This window comes from Channa argus, chromosome 16, assembly GCF_033026475.1.
Source record: "Channa argus isolate prfri chromosome 16, Channa argus male v1.0, whole genome shotgun sequence".
NCBI lineage: Eukaryota > Metazoa > Chordata > Actinopteri > Anabantiformes > Channidae > Channa > Channa argus.
The window spans coordinates 16,755,979-16,769,812 of record NC_090212.1 but is presented as its reverse complement, the minus strand read 5'-3'; the positions used below and the strand labels follow the sequence as shown (position 1 = coordinate 16,769,812).

Here is a 13,834-nt window from a genome sequence, read left to right as displayed (position 1 = left end):
TTGAAGGCAAGTTGTGGTGGCATTAAAATGCAATTAAGCACATTCTTCTCAAGCTTATCTTATAGTGCTTATAATCAGTTATGAGGCCTTTATGACAAACAACTAAATAAATGAGCTCTAATGAATTCAGAACTTTAAAAAAAAAATTACATTTAAGAACAAAAACAGAACATTAAAAAGCCACAGCACTGCTGATTGGTGTAAATTGTACTAAATCATACAGCATGCTTGTTTTAGAGTGACCATGTGTATTGGAGCTCCACCAACTCTCCACTCCAGAAAACCCCTGCAGCACTACGTGGCCCATACTTGAGTAATTTGTCAATTTTTTGATTCCTTTTTGATGTTCTGCAGAGTGTGAAATGCTTCACTAATTATCTTGGAAGTTTGGCAGGCGAGGTTTGTTTCTAGAGAGCTGACGGCAAGCCTCACTCATCCCAGCAAAGACTAAACTGTAGAAACTCACAATGACAAATAAACCAGAACCCCCCCCAGAAAAAAAACATCTCTGTTAACAGCTAAAAACGTTCGACAACATAACAAAATCGAGCTAAATGAAACATCAGCACCAGTGCTCATTTTTCTTTCCTCTTCTTCACTGTACTTCTTTCACATTAAGCACACCGCAATGTGGGGGGAAAGTCTCAAACCAAAACCATAGGAGCTGAGAGAAGCTCTGACAGGCACACTACAGAGGAGTGGGATGCCTGAGCCAAGGTGACAGTGGAGGGTTATTCTAATCAAGCTAATTGCCTCCAAACCTCAAAATGATGTCATCCAGTGTTTGCTCATTAGCGATTCTTGTCAGGAGGCCAGGGCTAACTCACATTCAGTCGCAAATGCATATATGAACATCTTCTTATTTGTCTTTGTTCAGGACAAAACTAAAAAAAGCACTCTACAGTATATAAAAAAGTATGGAAAGAAGGGGATCTGGTTCACAAGAATGACTAATACAGTAAACGAATTGTGTTTGATTCACCCACAGAAAAAAAAAAAGCCCATTTCCCCCCTTGCTTTCTCACCAGGCTCAATTTTTCATGCAGGGTTTTTAAGCAGAGCTTTACGCCCGGTTTCTTCCCTGATGGGTATCACTCACAAGCCGTTAGGCTCCTGAACTGCTCTCTGGCAGCACTGTGACTCAGCACGCAGCGTGATTCTCATACAAACAACACAACTCCATCAGTCAGGGGACGGACAACGCCAGTGCCGTCTTCTGTTGCCACTCCAAAATGTGTCGGAGCGCTCGTTTTGCTCTCCCTTTCCTCTGCTTGCCTTTCTATATGTAATGTTCCCCATGACCACAACAGTTTGTCTGCACTCTTTGTAGCATGTCAGGCTCTGGAGTAGCGGGCAAACAAGCTAAGTCCTGTACTTTAAATCCAGCCAATTTTATGCAATGACTGACGGATGATTCCAACTGTCTTCTGAATTCTCACTGCATGTACTGTATGCGTGCTATAATCAACCAATGATGTGTCTATTGATAATAGATGTATTAGTCTACCATATATCGGATAATGGTCAGAAATTACCATCAAAATGTTCTAAAGTCGAAAGGCGACAGTCTATTCAATTTCTTCACATGTAAAACAAGAAAACAGCTATTTCTAGGCCTGAGATAGTGTAAATGAGAATTTATTCACTATTAAATTATGTGTTGATTAAGTAATCGTAGAAGCATTTAATGGTTTCAGCTCATAGGCCTCCTGAAATTATGGCAAAGTTTGAGATTTTTTTTCTTTAGAAGCCATTGAAATTACATTTAGTTTAAAAATGTTTACCTCCAATTATTTTTAGTGTACTGCCAACTGATTTTATGGTGTAATAGGCAGGAAATATGATGTGGGTTGTGCATGTTTATAGGTTTACACAAACATTTTCGAGCTGCACTGAAGAGACTGCAGAAAAATAACATCTGGGGCTCCAACCACCAACAAACTCCCTCCTCCCTGATCTGCAATAATGCATACGGTGTGATGACAGCTGACTAAAGGATTTCATGCACACAAGCACGCCCGGCCGAATAGTGTAAATCACTCCCTCTACTGATGGTGGTGGGAGAGCTGCTGTGTTTCAGGTGCTGTTCATCTGGCAGAGGTTTCAGAGGCCTGCCTCCAGAAAAGGAAAACAAACCCTGATCTGCTTCCCCACGAACAGCTCCCCGTAAGCCAGCCAGCATCCTCCAGGAGGCTGTCCAGCCGCTCCGGCCCCTCGGACCAGGATGTTTGGGTTAGAAAATGACTTTGCTACTCCCTCAGCCGCTTCCCCTAATTGCCCCAAGGGTAATTACCTTGTCTCCTTTCCACTTAAGAAAAACCAAAAGCCAGTGTTATTGTATCAAGTACAATGTAAAGTTTGCTAAAAATTTGTATGAGTAATATTTTTGTATTATTATTATTACAGTTAGAATAATAAATGTATTCAACCAGAAGCTGTGTAAGCGGTGTAAATATCAATGCAGTGTTAAAATAAAGTGTCTAATGACAGTGTCTGTTTTTCCAGCAAAAAAAATAAAAAATAATAAAAAACTGGACTGGAGAACTAAAATCATATCGCAAAAAATATTTTACTAACAAAACATTTCTTTGAGTAATCACAATAAAAACAACATCTGCAAAACCACAGTGGCCTGTGTATGATCATTCAAGACACTTCCTCTATGGGAAAAAAAAAGAGCCATACCGTTAGTTTAAAGTAAATTCTGAATATGATGGGGGCCATAATGGTGGAGGCCTGAGCATGTCATCCTGCCTTCCTCTGGCTGGGGACTGATAGATTGGTGCAGAGTTCAGATTCCCCCTTGGGTGCGATATATCAAGCTGAAACGGTCCAAGTACCATTATGAAACACACCCGAGAGTACCGCAATTCAGGAAAGACCAGAACACCAATGGAGCTCTCATAAGATTTCTTCTTGTGCGGTACAGGCCAAGATGTAGGAAAACATTTTTTGACCGGCAGTTGTCCTCTAACTGTTATATAGCATGTGCAAAGCAGGAAAAAACAAACTCAGACTGGAAAAAAAAAACAAAGTTAGAATAGTAATTAGAAAAAACGATCACCTGCTCTAATACACATGCACCACGTGACATACGACTTGGGAGAGACTTGTACCATGCCTTGAAGAGAGACATGCTCTGCTACAGTTTTTGTTGGATTCACATTCTTCTTTTGAAGACACCAACATCAATGCCTTACTATACAAACATCTGGCTGCCCACGTGTTCCTCCAAAGCTTCTGGGGGATTCTTATCGAGAAAGCATCTGTCAGAGCCTCTGATTACAAAACTCCCCAACTAAGCACTTGTACCGTCAGACTGCTGATAACTTAACCTTCCTCCATCCCATTTCTCGGCCACTACCCTCCCCCTGGACCTGCTTCAAATGCGGCAGAGCTGCTGGGCCAGCGCCCTGTGTGGTCTCGTTCTACTAAACGCGTCTCACCATGACCTTGTTTTAAAATGCACACAGACCATAAAAAATATCACCTGTGTCATATCTGAGTCATGATTTGAAGCTCAGTGTCTCATCGCTCAGTGAAAGCTTGGAGGCCTTTCAGAATAAACGGAGATGTCATGTGTTGTCGAAGTTATTCGTCCTGGTAATATTAACATTTCCAATGATAGCTCTGGCAAACTAAGCACAGACGTGAGGAGATTATCTAATATTTTTAGAGCTGTATGTCCTGGTTAAGTGAAATCATTTCCACAAAAATGTAAAAGGATTAGCAAAGGGATCCATCTTCCTTTTAACTTAAAATCCATGAATTATACCATGCTTTACTGCTAAAAGTTCCACAGGGAAATGTACAATGTAAGTCTTAACGCAATACAGTACCGAGTTGGATTAAAAGAACCAATATGGCTCTCTTCTGCCCTCTAGTCATTCCATCTGAGTCATCATATTCATGAAATATCTGGATCAGATTTTGCCCTACAGCCAAAACATTTTAATCCTCATTAAATAGATGTGTAGTAAATTAATGCCAAAATCTGAACAGCCTGGATGCTGTTTTTCTCCACATGTTTAACTCTCGATCTCTTTTTATCAAAATGAAATCCAGATAAATGTAGAACATACTGAAGGGGCAGCATACGCTGCAGCTTTACTAACAGATGAACGTTAACACACACGGTTCTTTGCTACAACCTGGCAACTCCTTTACACATTTCTTTCATTTCAAAACACACTAAACAGAACTGATATATACATTTTAATGTTCTTTATAAGCCATTTCAAGATAGTGAATTTGTGTGGGCTTATATTTCAATGCAGGAATCTTTGATTTCAAACGGATAACGGTAAGGGTAAATTCTTAACATTTCATTAACTTTTGTTTTTTTAATGTCACAATTTTCTTCATCCTCCACCAGCGTCCTCTTATGTATGTATGTATGTATTGTATGTATGTCATCCTTCAACCACGGAGGACCAGAAATAATACAAAATGTCTATAAATATGAACTTCCCTAATTAAAGCCTTGCCTCGGGACACGCATGGCCATCGGGCATAAGATACATCTTCTGAAAAGACACAAATTGGCCCATGAGCAGACCAAATTACATTATGATTACTGCACTGGCCTGAATGCTGTTCATCTTGATAGAGTTAACCCAAAGTGGGTAGGTCCGTCTCCCAAATACAGAACTAAAAGGGGAGAAAGAATTACAGTTTTTGGCTGAGGCTTACTGTAAAAACCTGCATTGTAAATTTTCAGCTAATCCAAAGAATCACATGTAATGCACACACATCTATACTCCCCAGACACATATGCACGCACAAATACATACACATGGAAACAGGCATGTAATTCAGGGTTTTTAGCTTGTCTGGTTTTCCTTTTGTTTTTTTTGACAGTCCTTATGTTTATTTATATTTCAGCGCTTACAGCACGAGCATGGAGGGTTTGTAATTACTGTATCTGAGCTCTTGAACTGTGTATCAAATTTAGTTGAAATAACATGAGGTTTGCCTTGGCCTTGACTTTTTTTTTTAAAAACAAAGATTCATTCAAACAAAAACAAAAACTATTAAACAAGAGATCAAAAACCGGTGAGCCTGAAAAATCAGCATTAGGAACTTGTCCAGTGGTTACTTTTGCTGCAGTATATAGCAGACTAAAATGTCTAACCTACTACCAACTGTAGCTATGAGCTACAGGGCAGGAGGTTAAACGCCCAATTCAAGACTTTTCAACACACACGTCAGCGTTCATGAGGAACAAGGTGGCAGAGGAGAAACAGAGGTAATGTTGTGGCTAAGCAGAATTTCTGCTAAGTTGTTTTTTAATTTTAGTCTATCAAATGATACAATGACCCTGGTTGCAGCACTGCCCAATCAAAAATCTACAGACACACAGAGATAGTAAGTCTGCAGGGATAACAGCTCTCTGTAGGAAGAGTCTGTTACTGCTGTAACTTAATAAGGGGGTTGAAAGTCCAGGCTCAGAAATACACATACTAATGAATGAATAAATGAACAAATAAACACACACACACACACACACACACTCACAGAGAGAGAGAGAGAGAATACACACAAACATATGTCCATTTCCATGGATGCATGATCATGCATGCTTCACAAGCAATTATATAGGATTTCCTGATATATTTCTTACTCTGATGCACATACATGCTTAACAAACAAACTAACAAACAGTTGATCATTTTCTGGCATTAAACAATAGCTCATGCACACACACGCAACCATTTCCTTTACATGGACACATGACCTAGATGGGTGTGCATGCACGCACACACCATTCTCACAACTGTAAACTTTAATTTTCTTACAAGGTCAATCTCTCTTTGCCCCTTGACTACTTAGTCTAAGTGCTCAATTAAGCATAGCTTGTTTAGCTGATTTCCCTCCCAGTTTTATTATTGTTGCCATGTGGTGTACTATGTATGCCTTAGCATTCTGACTGCCATGGAATGTGATCTCAATGATCTGTCCTTTTCCCAATTTAGCATGTTTATTGGCTTGTGTATCTCTCTTGATATTGGTAAAGCACAATGTGGGGAAATGAAACAATATTATGTAAATATGCAGGTTTACTGTACGAAATCATGCAATGATGAGATAAAATTCTCCCCAATCTAAAAATCAGCTCTAGTGAGTTTCCTGCAGCCCAGAGTCGTGGATTTAATAATTGGTACTTCTAAATAGGAGGAAATGATCCAGAGAAAGCCTCCCATGTTGAGCAATTATAATTATCTTCCTGAATCCACTCTCTACGTAACACTATAATTATTATTATTATTGATCCAAGACTTTGCTTCTATAACAAATGTCCTGTGTCTTTTTCACAAAGGAAATATCTTGAGTGAACCATGATATTCACAAGAGGCTGTTGGGAAAAAAGTGAAGGTTCTTAGTTCTGACTCTGCAAAAATATCCAGTTGCTCACTACCCCTACTAATTGTACTACATATACTGCTTATACTAATACAATAAACCATTTATGACAAGTTATTTTGGTCTCATTTGAGCAGCCCCATACTTAATGACTCTATTATAAATTGAAATTGAATAAACTATGTTTATCAAGAACGATGATGTACTGAGGACACAAGCTTCAGCCTGGGCTTCTGAAATATTTTAAACTTTCATCATCATCTTCATCATCATCAAACAGACGTGTTATGACTAAATTATGCAACCTGTGGCATCCCCATACAACCATTCTCCAAAAAATTCCTATTTTAAATCCACAAGAACTGAACAGCATTATGTGCGTTCAGGCCCCAAAGTGTTCAACAGTACAGTTTATGTAACTATCAGCATTAACTAGGCTAAATTATTAGCAATTACAAATAAAATATGTGTCTATTAGTTTTGTGGTTTTAAATATTATACATTATGCAATAATTAAATATAGTGATGAATTAGTGTGTCACCTAAACCCAGTAAACACACTGGACTATCTCCCTAAATATCAACAGCTGACTCAAAAGTCAGTGCAGTGCACGCGCCACTTACGGCCGCAATTAGGACGTGCGCGTCCATGCGCAAACTGGAGGAAGTACAATCCGATAATCGCGCCGCTGTGTGTTGGCCGGACTCATTTCAGAATCGCCGCCCTCCACCCCCTACCTCCCCACAACTCCGCCAGTGAAGCGTTTTCATAAATCATATCATTAAGATAACGTCAGAAGCGCGGCTGAGGCTCATACATCAACTCACAGAACATCTCTGCACTGGGACACAGGGTTTTATGCCAAAAATAAATCAGGTCACCTCAAAGATAAAACGTCCTAAAAATATCAATAATGGAATGCGATTCGTTTCTATTTTAGCTTGGTCTAGCATGTGGCACTAAATACACAACATTTGGGAAGCCGAGCGGTTTGTTTTTTTTTTTTTTAATTTTATTCTAAAAAGACATGCGGACAAATTGTCCACTTAAGAGACTCTTTTGACTATAGTATCCTGATGATTCAGCTGCCTGCTTCTGAATTGTTGCGTCCACAATTTGACAGAGACAGAGCTCAGTCCGAGGAGGAGGTAATGTCAGCGAAAATTGATGACACCTGTCAAATAACGATGATTCACAGCCAGCCTTAAGCCTGTTAGAGGCCTTGCCAGCTGGAACTGCGGCCAAATAAGAGTCTCATGAATATTTTTAGATTTTTATCATAGAAAAAGCAAAAAAGTGAATTTATTTGATAAACCTTTGAGGCCACGCAGGTTGATGTCATGATTTGTTTTTTTTAATAAACAAAATTAATAACATGTTTCGATTATTTTTGTAATACAAAAATAATTTTGGCACTTACAGGAGCTGCACAACGCTGCTCTTCACAGACACGTTTGAATTCACGGAAGCCATTAGAGACATTTTTGATTTAACCAACCTAGATCACAGTCATTAGATACGCCAATTATATCGCAGGAAGTCGGCCAATCGGCTGCACCCAAGCGCTTTAAAGCAGAAGCTGCGGTAACTCACTTGGATCCCGTAACGAAATAAAAAATTGTTGGTACTAATCTGTAAAAATTTTATCAGTGAGCAATGCATGGCATTTTATCATGGAAAAATATTGCAGTTTATGCTTTGGCTATTTAGAATAATTAAACTGTATCCTTGTGTGTGTGTGTTCATGAACTTCAGCTTTACGAAGAGTGAATATAAAAAAGGACGAATAATCCAGGCATCATCATTTAATTATGCAACCAAATTAAAATCTCCACACATACACACACTGTGCAAATTTTTTTTTTATAATCAGCTCCATTTCAGTCCAGATTAATTTTGGGGATTTCTAATAATCTATTTTGGGATATGGAAATATTACACTATGCCCTTACACTTAATGCCTGCTCGAATTCAACTAATTTCTTATGACACTGTGATCATTCACATTTAGCAAGGACGGTAATTAGTTGACGGAGATGATAAATCTTGCGTGTTTATTTAAAGAATGTTGGGCGTACTGTGGTTTTTCTTTTTTAATGAGAGGGTTTACTTTAATTACACATCCTGCAGGGCACAGTGTATGCGTTCGGTTTAATAGTAAGAAATCAATTGTGTATCATTTAAAAAGACAACTAATATTAGCCTAGATGGTTAATCCTTATTCTGAGATACAAAACAAAAGACAGATGTGTCTGATTAAGTAGCCATCATTCAGCATTATCATGCCTCATTTTAACCAAGACATGCACGACCCCAATGCACGGACAGCTGCCTGTCAAATTCTCTATTCGCTATTCAATGCTACTAAACATTAAATATGAGGGACGATTGCTACCTACGACCAAAAAAATATATACTTTAAAAAATAAAATAAAATGTAAAAAGGGAGGCAGAGAGGGCTGATTTAAAGGAACAGGCCAAGAGGCTCCCCATCCAGAACCAACATTACTTCAAACATGAGGTCATCTAAACATCTGTCTACAACATGTCCGCCGCGAGTTCAATCAAAGCCCCATAGAAACACGTACAATTGTTTCTAGGAATAAATATTAGGCTTAATTCGGTTGTGATTGGTGCAGCCGGGAGACACCGTTATAACTGCAGTCTCTGTCTGAGGAGAACTGTACACACATGCACACACTATGTTGGACTTTATTTGATCTCTCCGCTCCTCTTTTCTTCCTCTCCTTCATTTAAGCTAAGTGGCTTTATTTGTTCTTTCCCGACTGATTTCAGGTTTGCCGTTTAAACCCAATTACAGCAGGAGAGCTGCGGTGCAGCCTGATCGAGGCTCTGACAGTCTGGAGGGGGAGCTGCAGTAATCACACGCGGGGCGTCTGTCTCATGTCGTCACAGTCCATTTGCTGGAGACGGATCGATTTACTCACGTTTAAAAAAAAAAAAAAAAAAAAAAAAAAAAAAAAAAAAAAAAAATATATATATATATATATATATATATATATATATATATATATATATATATATATATATATATATATATATATATATATATATATATATATATATATATATATATATATATATATATATATATATATATCTGCCATATAAATAACAAATGACTTAGACAAATTATTACAGCAGGGGACAAGTAACTAGATAGACATGCAGTTTATGATCTTCAATTTATTTTACTTAGTATTTAATGAAAATGACAGAGATGTTGTTCTTTCAATTACTTTGACCAAGAAGAACAAATTAAAATCTGCATTTTTTTCTAAATCCGCAATATTTTACTAAAATTATTACTACTTAAATCCAGCAAAGTATGATACTCTTGCTGTATTTAGATTTAAAAGCCAAAAACATGCAACACCGCTTTACTATGACGAGCTAGTATGCAGCTACTGCCCTCTTGTGGACATAATATAAAAGACGTTCAACGCGACTTTAAAGGAAGGAACCAATAATGCATAAATATGGCTACAAAATAAAATTATGTTTTCAAATTTTTATGCAAAAAACTACAACTAAAGCTGTTTCTCTTCTGATTAACAGATTAATCTATGAAATGTGAAAAGGGTAACTTTGCAGAGCTGACTGTTGTAGCAAAATTACACACAAAAATTCACGATTATTAAAAAGAAAAATTGCAGTACAGTGCAGAGGTCACTCTGTCACCTTCATGCAGAGGACAGACGAGAGCCCCTCAGCCTCTGGGTGTGGATTCAGGACTGCCGGTTGTCAGTGAGGCATACATAATACCTGAGACAAGTCACACTCTTAGTCACACTCTTAGTATTGCACAATTATTAAATTCTGGCTTATAGCCCATTGTAAAATCAGAAGTCATAATCTTAATAGTGTAATATGCAAATCAAGTGAATTTTCTCAATTTGCAGGTCCTCTATATTAAACAAAAAATGTCTAATGATCTTTTCTGAAAATTATTTTGACAAATTAAAAAAAAAGCAGCTTAAGCTTTTATATTGACGATATTTTGATGGATATTATACAACAACGGTAATGTTTTATAAACCAAAAGCAAATTAAACAGAGTGAATATACTGAAAATATCTATCACAACTCTCTGGGCAGCTGCAGTAGAACAAAAGGGTTTTGTAGTCAAATGAGCATAAGTCATGTTTTCAGCCTATTACCTGCTTTATGTCCATGTTCAACCCATGCACATTCAAATACAAGCCAGCAGGAACACCCTGAATACTACTGATGGGCGCCACTGCTGGTTCCTTCTCAAAAAGAATCATTGTAAGGGAGCAAAATGTTGGAGAAAATTAGGTAAATATTGGGCTTTAGGAACCACAGGGCAGCAAACATTTGGCTGTAAAACACCAGTAATATGCTGCAGAAGCTGTTTAAAATTTTAACATTGTATGATACTTTTGGGAGCTGTAAAAACATTACGCTATTAACTTTACTAGCATGAGAGAAGACAATTTGCAAAAATAAAATGTAATACAAGACATCGAAACAAGTGCCACAACAAAGACGTGACATCTGAAACTCATTGATTCATTAAACATTTTCACAACAGACAAGGAAGACAGCTCAACAAAGTTGCAAGTCAAAGATTGTGGAAGGAAGAGGACATGTTTGAAGTCCTCCAAGGAAGTAAGAGTTTGTCACAAAAGAAGCTGGCAACACATTGGTTGCATCAAATGTACCGATTATAGTATTTTTTTGTGCAATGGTGATTCAAAAAGATAAGTTGTGTATGTATAGAAATAAAAACAAAAGAAATGGTGATTTCAAATTGTAAAAACCCTTAGAGAACGTCAATAGGACACAATTAAAGCATGTAAATCACCAAATTATAACTCAGTAGGTCAATTAACTAGGTCATAGAAGATACAGACACAATTGTCAGAAAAGCAATGAAAAGCTACTGTTAAGCTGGGCAAATCTAACATGTAAGAATGTAAGTAACAGCCTTATTTTGTATACATACAAAACGTTTTTTTCCGCCCCTCGCATCACATTAATTGGACGCAGGCCAAGCCATAAACTTTCACGAACAATTGTTAACCTGCCTATTAATATTGCCCATCAGGTAATTGGCAGTTTCATAAGTCCATGAAGCTGCCAGACACAGGGCTAAATAAAAAATTTAAAGCCTGAGTGAAAAGGGGTTTTCTCATTAGCTAACGCTAACGTTATATACCGTAACTTTTGTGGGGGGGTGTTTGCCTTTCATTAGAAAAATGCTGAATATACAAACTCACCAGATTACATGTACCGTTTTGGCGTCTTCTGACGCCGTTATAAGATAAAACATAAGTTTAAAAAATACGTTGTTGTTTTTTTTACGTATTAACTCTTCAATTGAACTTCAGCAGCTGACGTTAAACTCAGCTAAATATGGCGGACGTTTGTTCTTCACTCCGCGTTATGAGTGAAGCTCAGCAGCGGCGCGCTCAGTGCTGCCGTCAGTGGTCGATAGCCGCATTGCAACAACGTGCATGTTAAAAAATTGTGACGTTTAGCTTTCGGCCAGCTGCGGCAGCACCGGGCACGCGGCTGCTGTGCTTACTGAGCATCTTGGAGCGACACTACTCCGTGCATGGGTTTCTACAGATGTGCAGAGTTCGTATTTTTAGGAGAGAGAACATTTGGATTGCCAATGTGGTATTATAATGAGCGAGGCAACAACAGAGAAAGATATAACCCCAGACATCTTTATGGTATGTTTCTTTACAGGTTTACACATTTGTAACCCTTTATTGAATTTTACGGCAGAAATGTTACTAATAAAGGTGAAGCTTTGTGATCACATGCTGACAAAATGCACTGTACAGCGGCATTCTGATTGATTTCTGATCAATGTGGTTAGAAATTATTGTTTTAGTTACAGTCTCCTCCTAGGGACTTTTACGTTGCTAAATACAGATATGTTTAATCTAATTTCCACAAATTAGGAAGGGTATTGTTTTCATCATATGAGGTGTGGATGCACGGGACTTAATGGGAATGTGGAGGCTCCACATTGACGTGATTGTGGGTGGAGGTGGAGGCACAGCGTCAGCTTTTTCCGTGAAGCACACAAGCGATGCAAGATGTGACAAGGGTTGGAACTATCTTGGTAGCACGGCCATATGCTTTGACTAGGTGACCCACAGACCAGACGTGTTTTATTTGGCCGTCGACTCGCTAACGTTACGCATGTGCGATCAGCACCCGCACTTGCTGCTAGTGTTTGTGGGAAAGCAGATAAGGGAGCGCGCTGCAACATTGTCAGTGACTGATAAAACTTTAGCGACCGCTACACGTGTCTCGTTGCACACACCGAGACTGGAAACTACCGCCTCGTCAGACTCCGAGTTGAAGCGAAACAATTGTCGGACTTACCAGCGGATCCACCGGCGATGATCTGTTGAGAAGCTTCCCGGAGTAAGCTCTGCGGCTTTTTGCTGGTCATCTCGGAGAGGAAGGAGCCTAGTTAGCGGCTGCTAACAAGTGGCTAATAATGCTAAAACAAAGACATGCATGTAGATTTTTGTAGACAGGACTCTTATATCACACCACAAGGCGATGAAACACTATGGTGACCAGCCTACCAACCTGATCTTGGTCTGCAGTTAGTGAGGTCGCTCGGCTGCGTCTTGTCCCGCGGTCAGGGTTCGCCTTCGCCCGTAGACCACGCTGGAGAAGCGCAGCACAGATATCTCTCCGGCTGCTCACAGGCTAAGCTAAGCTAATGCGTTATCAATTACCAAACAGGTTGAAATGCAACCTCCTTCCACCTCACAGCAACGAACTGTTTGAAGACCGTAAATAAACAACCTGTAAACTCTCACCCAGGCGAAGAGTCCCATAATGAGGTCAAAGGTCATGTAAAGTCCACCCATAACTACTGCATAGGCTATTTGAGTTCTCTTTTGAGACACTTGTACTTTCACATGACCATTTCAAGTTTATGCTGAGTTTCCTGCCGCAACCCCCTGATTTAATCTGGGCTCGGGACTGGCACCAAGGTGGCCCTTGGTAGCTAGGCAGCGCCAAACATGGTGGGGTGGGATTCAAACCTGTGGCCTTCTGCATCCCCACTCAATGTGTACCACTGAGCTGCCAGGCCCCCTTCTATGTAATATAAACGGCATGGTTAAAAAAATGTAAACTTTACGCCTTCACAAATGATAGAAAAGGGATGTTATTAGTGATTTCAGCGGGACAATCAGCTAAAATTATATAAAACAGGAACTGAAAGTTCACACGTTTGAAAAGCTTAAACCTGCTAAGAGTCAAGCTAAGTGACTTGAAATACTGTCAGAATGGTTGATGAATGAATACAGTTGATTTTGAAACACAAATATGAAATACAAAGGCCCTGAACAAGTGGTTTATATTCACATGACAGATTTTTGCCTAAATATCATAAAATACATCAAATCCTCCCTGTATCTGTCTGCAACCAATCAGCTGACAAATGAC

The 13,834-nt window shown here is 38.9% G+C and overlaps 1 protein-coding gene across 3 annotated transcripts in view; it reads right to left on the bottom strand.

Annotated features, from left to right (window-relative positions):
• slc25a21 (solute carrier family 25 member 21) overlaps window positions 1–13,209 on the bottom strand; it is an 83,591-nt gene extending 70,382 nt beyond the window's left edge. The window contains exons 1-2 of one of the 3 annotated variants that reach the window (XM_067478954.1): window positions 12,965–13,209; window positions 12,752–12,872 (exon numbers count right to left, since the gene is read on the bottom strand). In XM_067478954.1, the coding sequence (XP_067335055.1) occupies window positions 12,752–12,821 (70 nt within the window). In that variant the 5' untranslated portion in view covers window positions 12,822–12,872; window positions 12,965–13,209. The remainder of the gene's footprint in view (window positions 1–12,751; window positions 12,873–12,964) is intronic. The other 2 variants (XM_067478952.1, XM_067478956.1) reach the window with 2 other exon arrangements.
• Window positions 13,210–13,834: the final 625 nt, after the last annotated feature.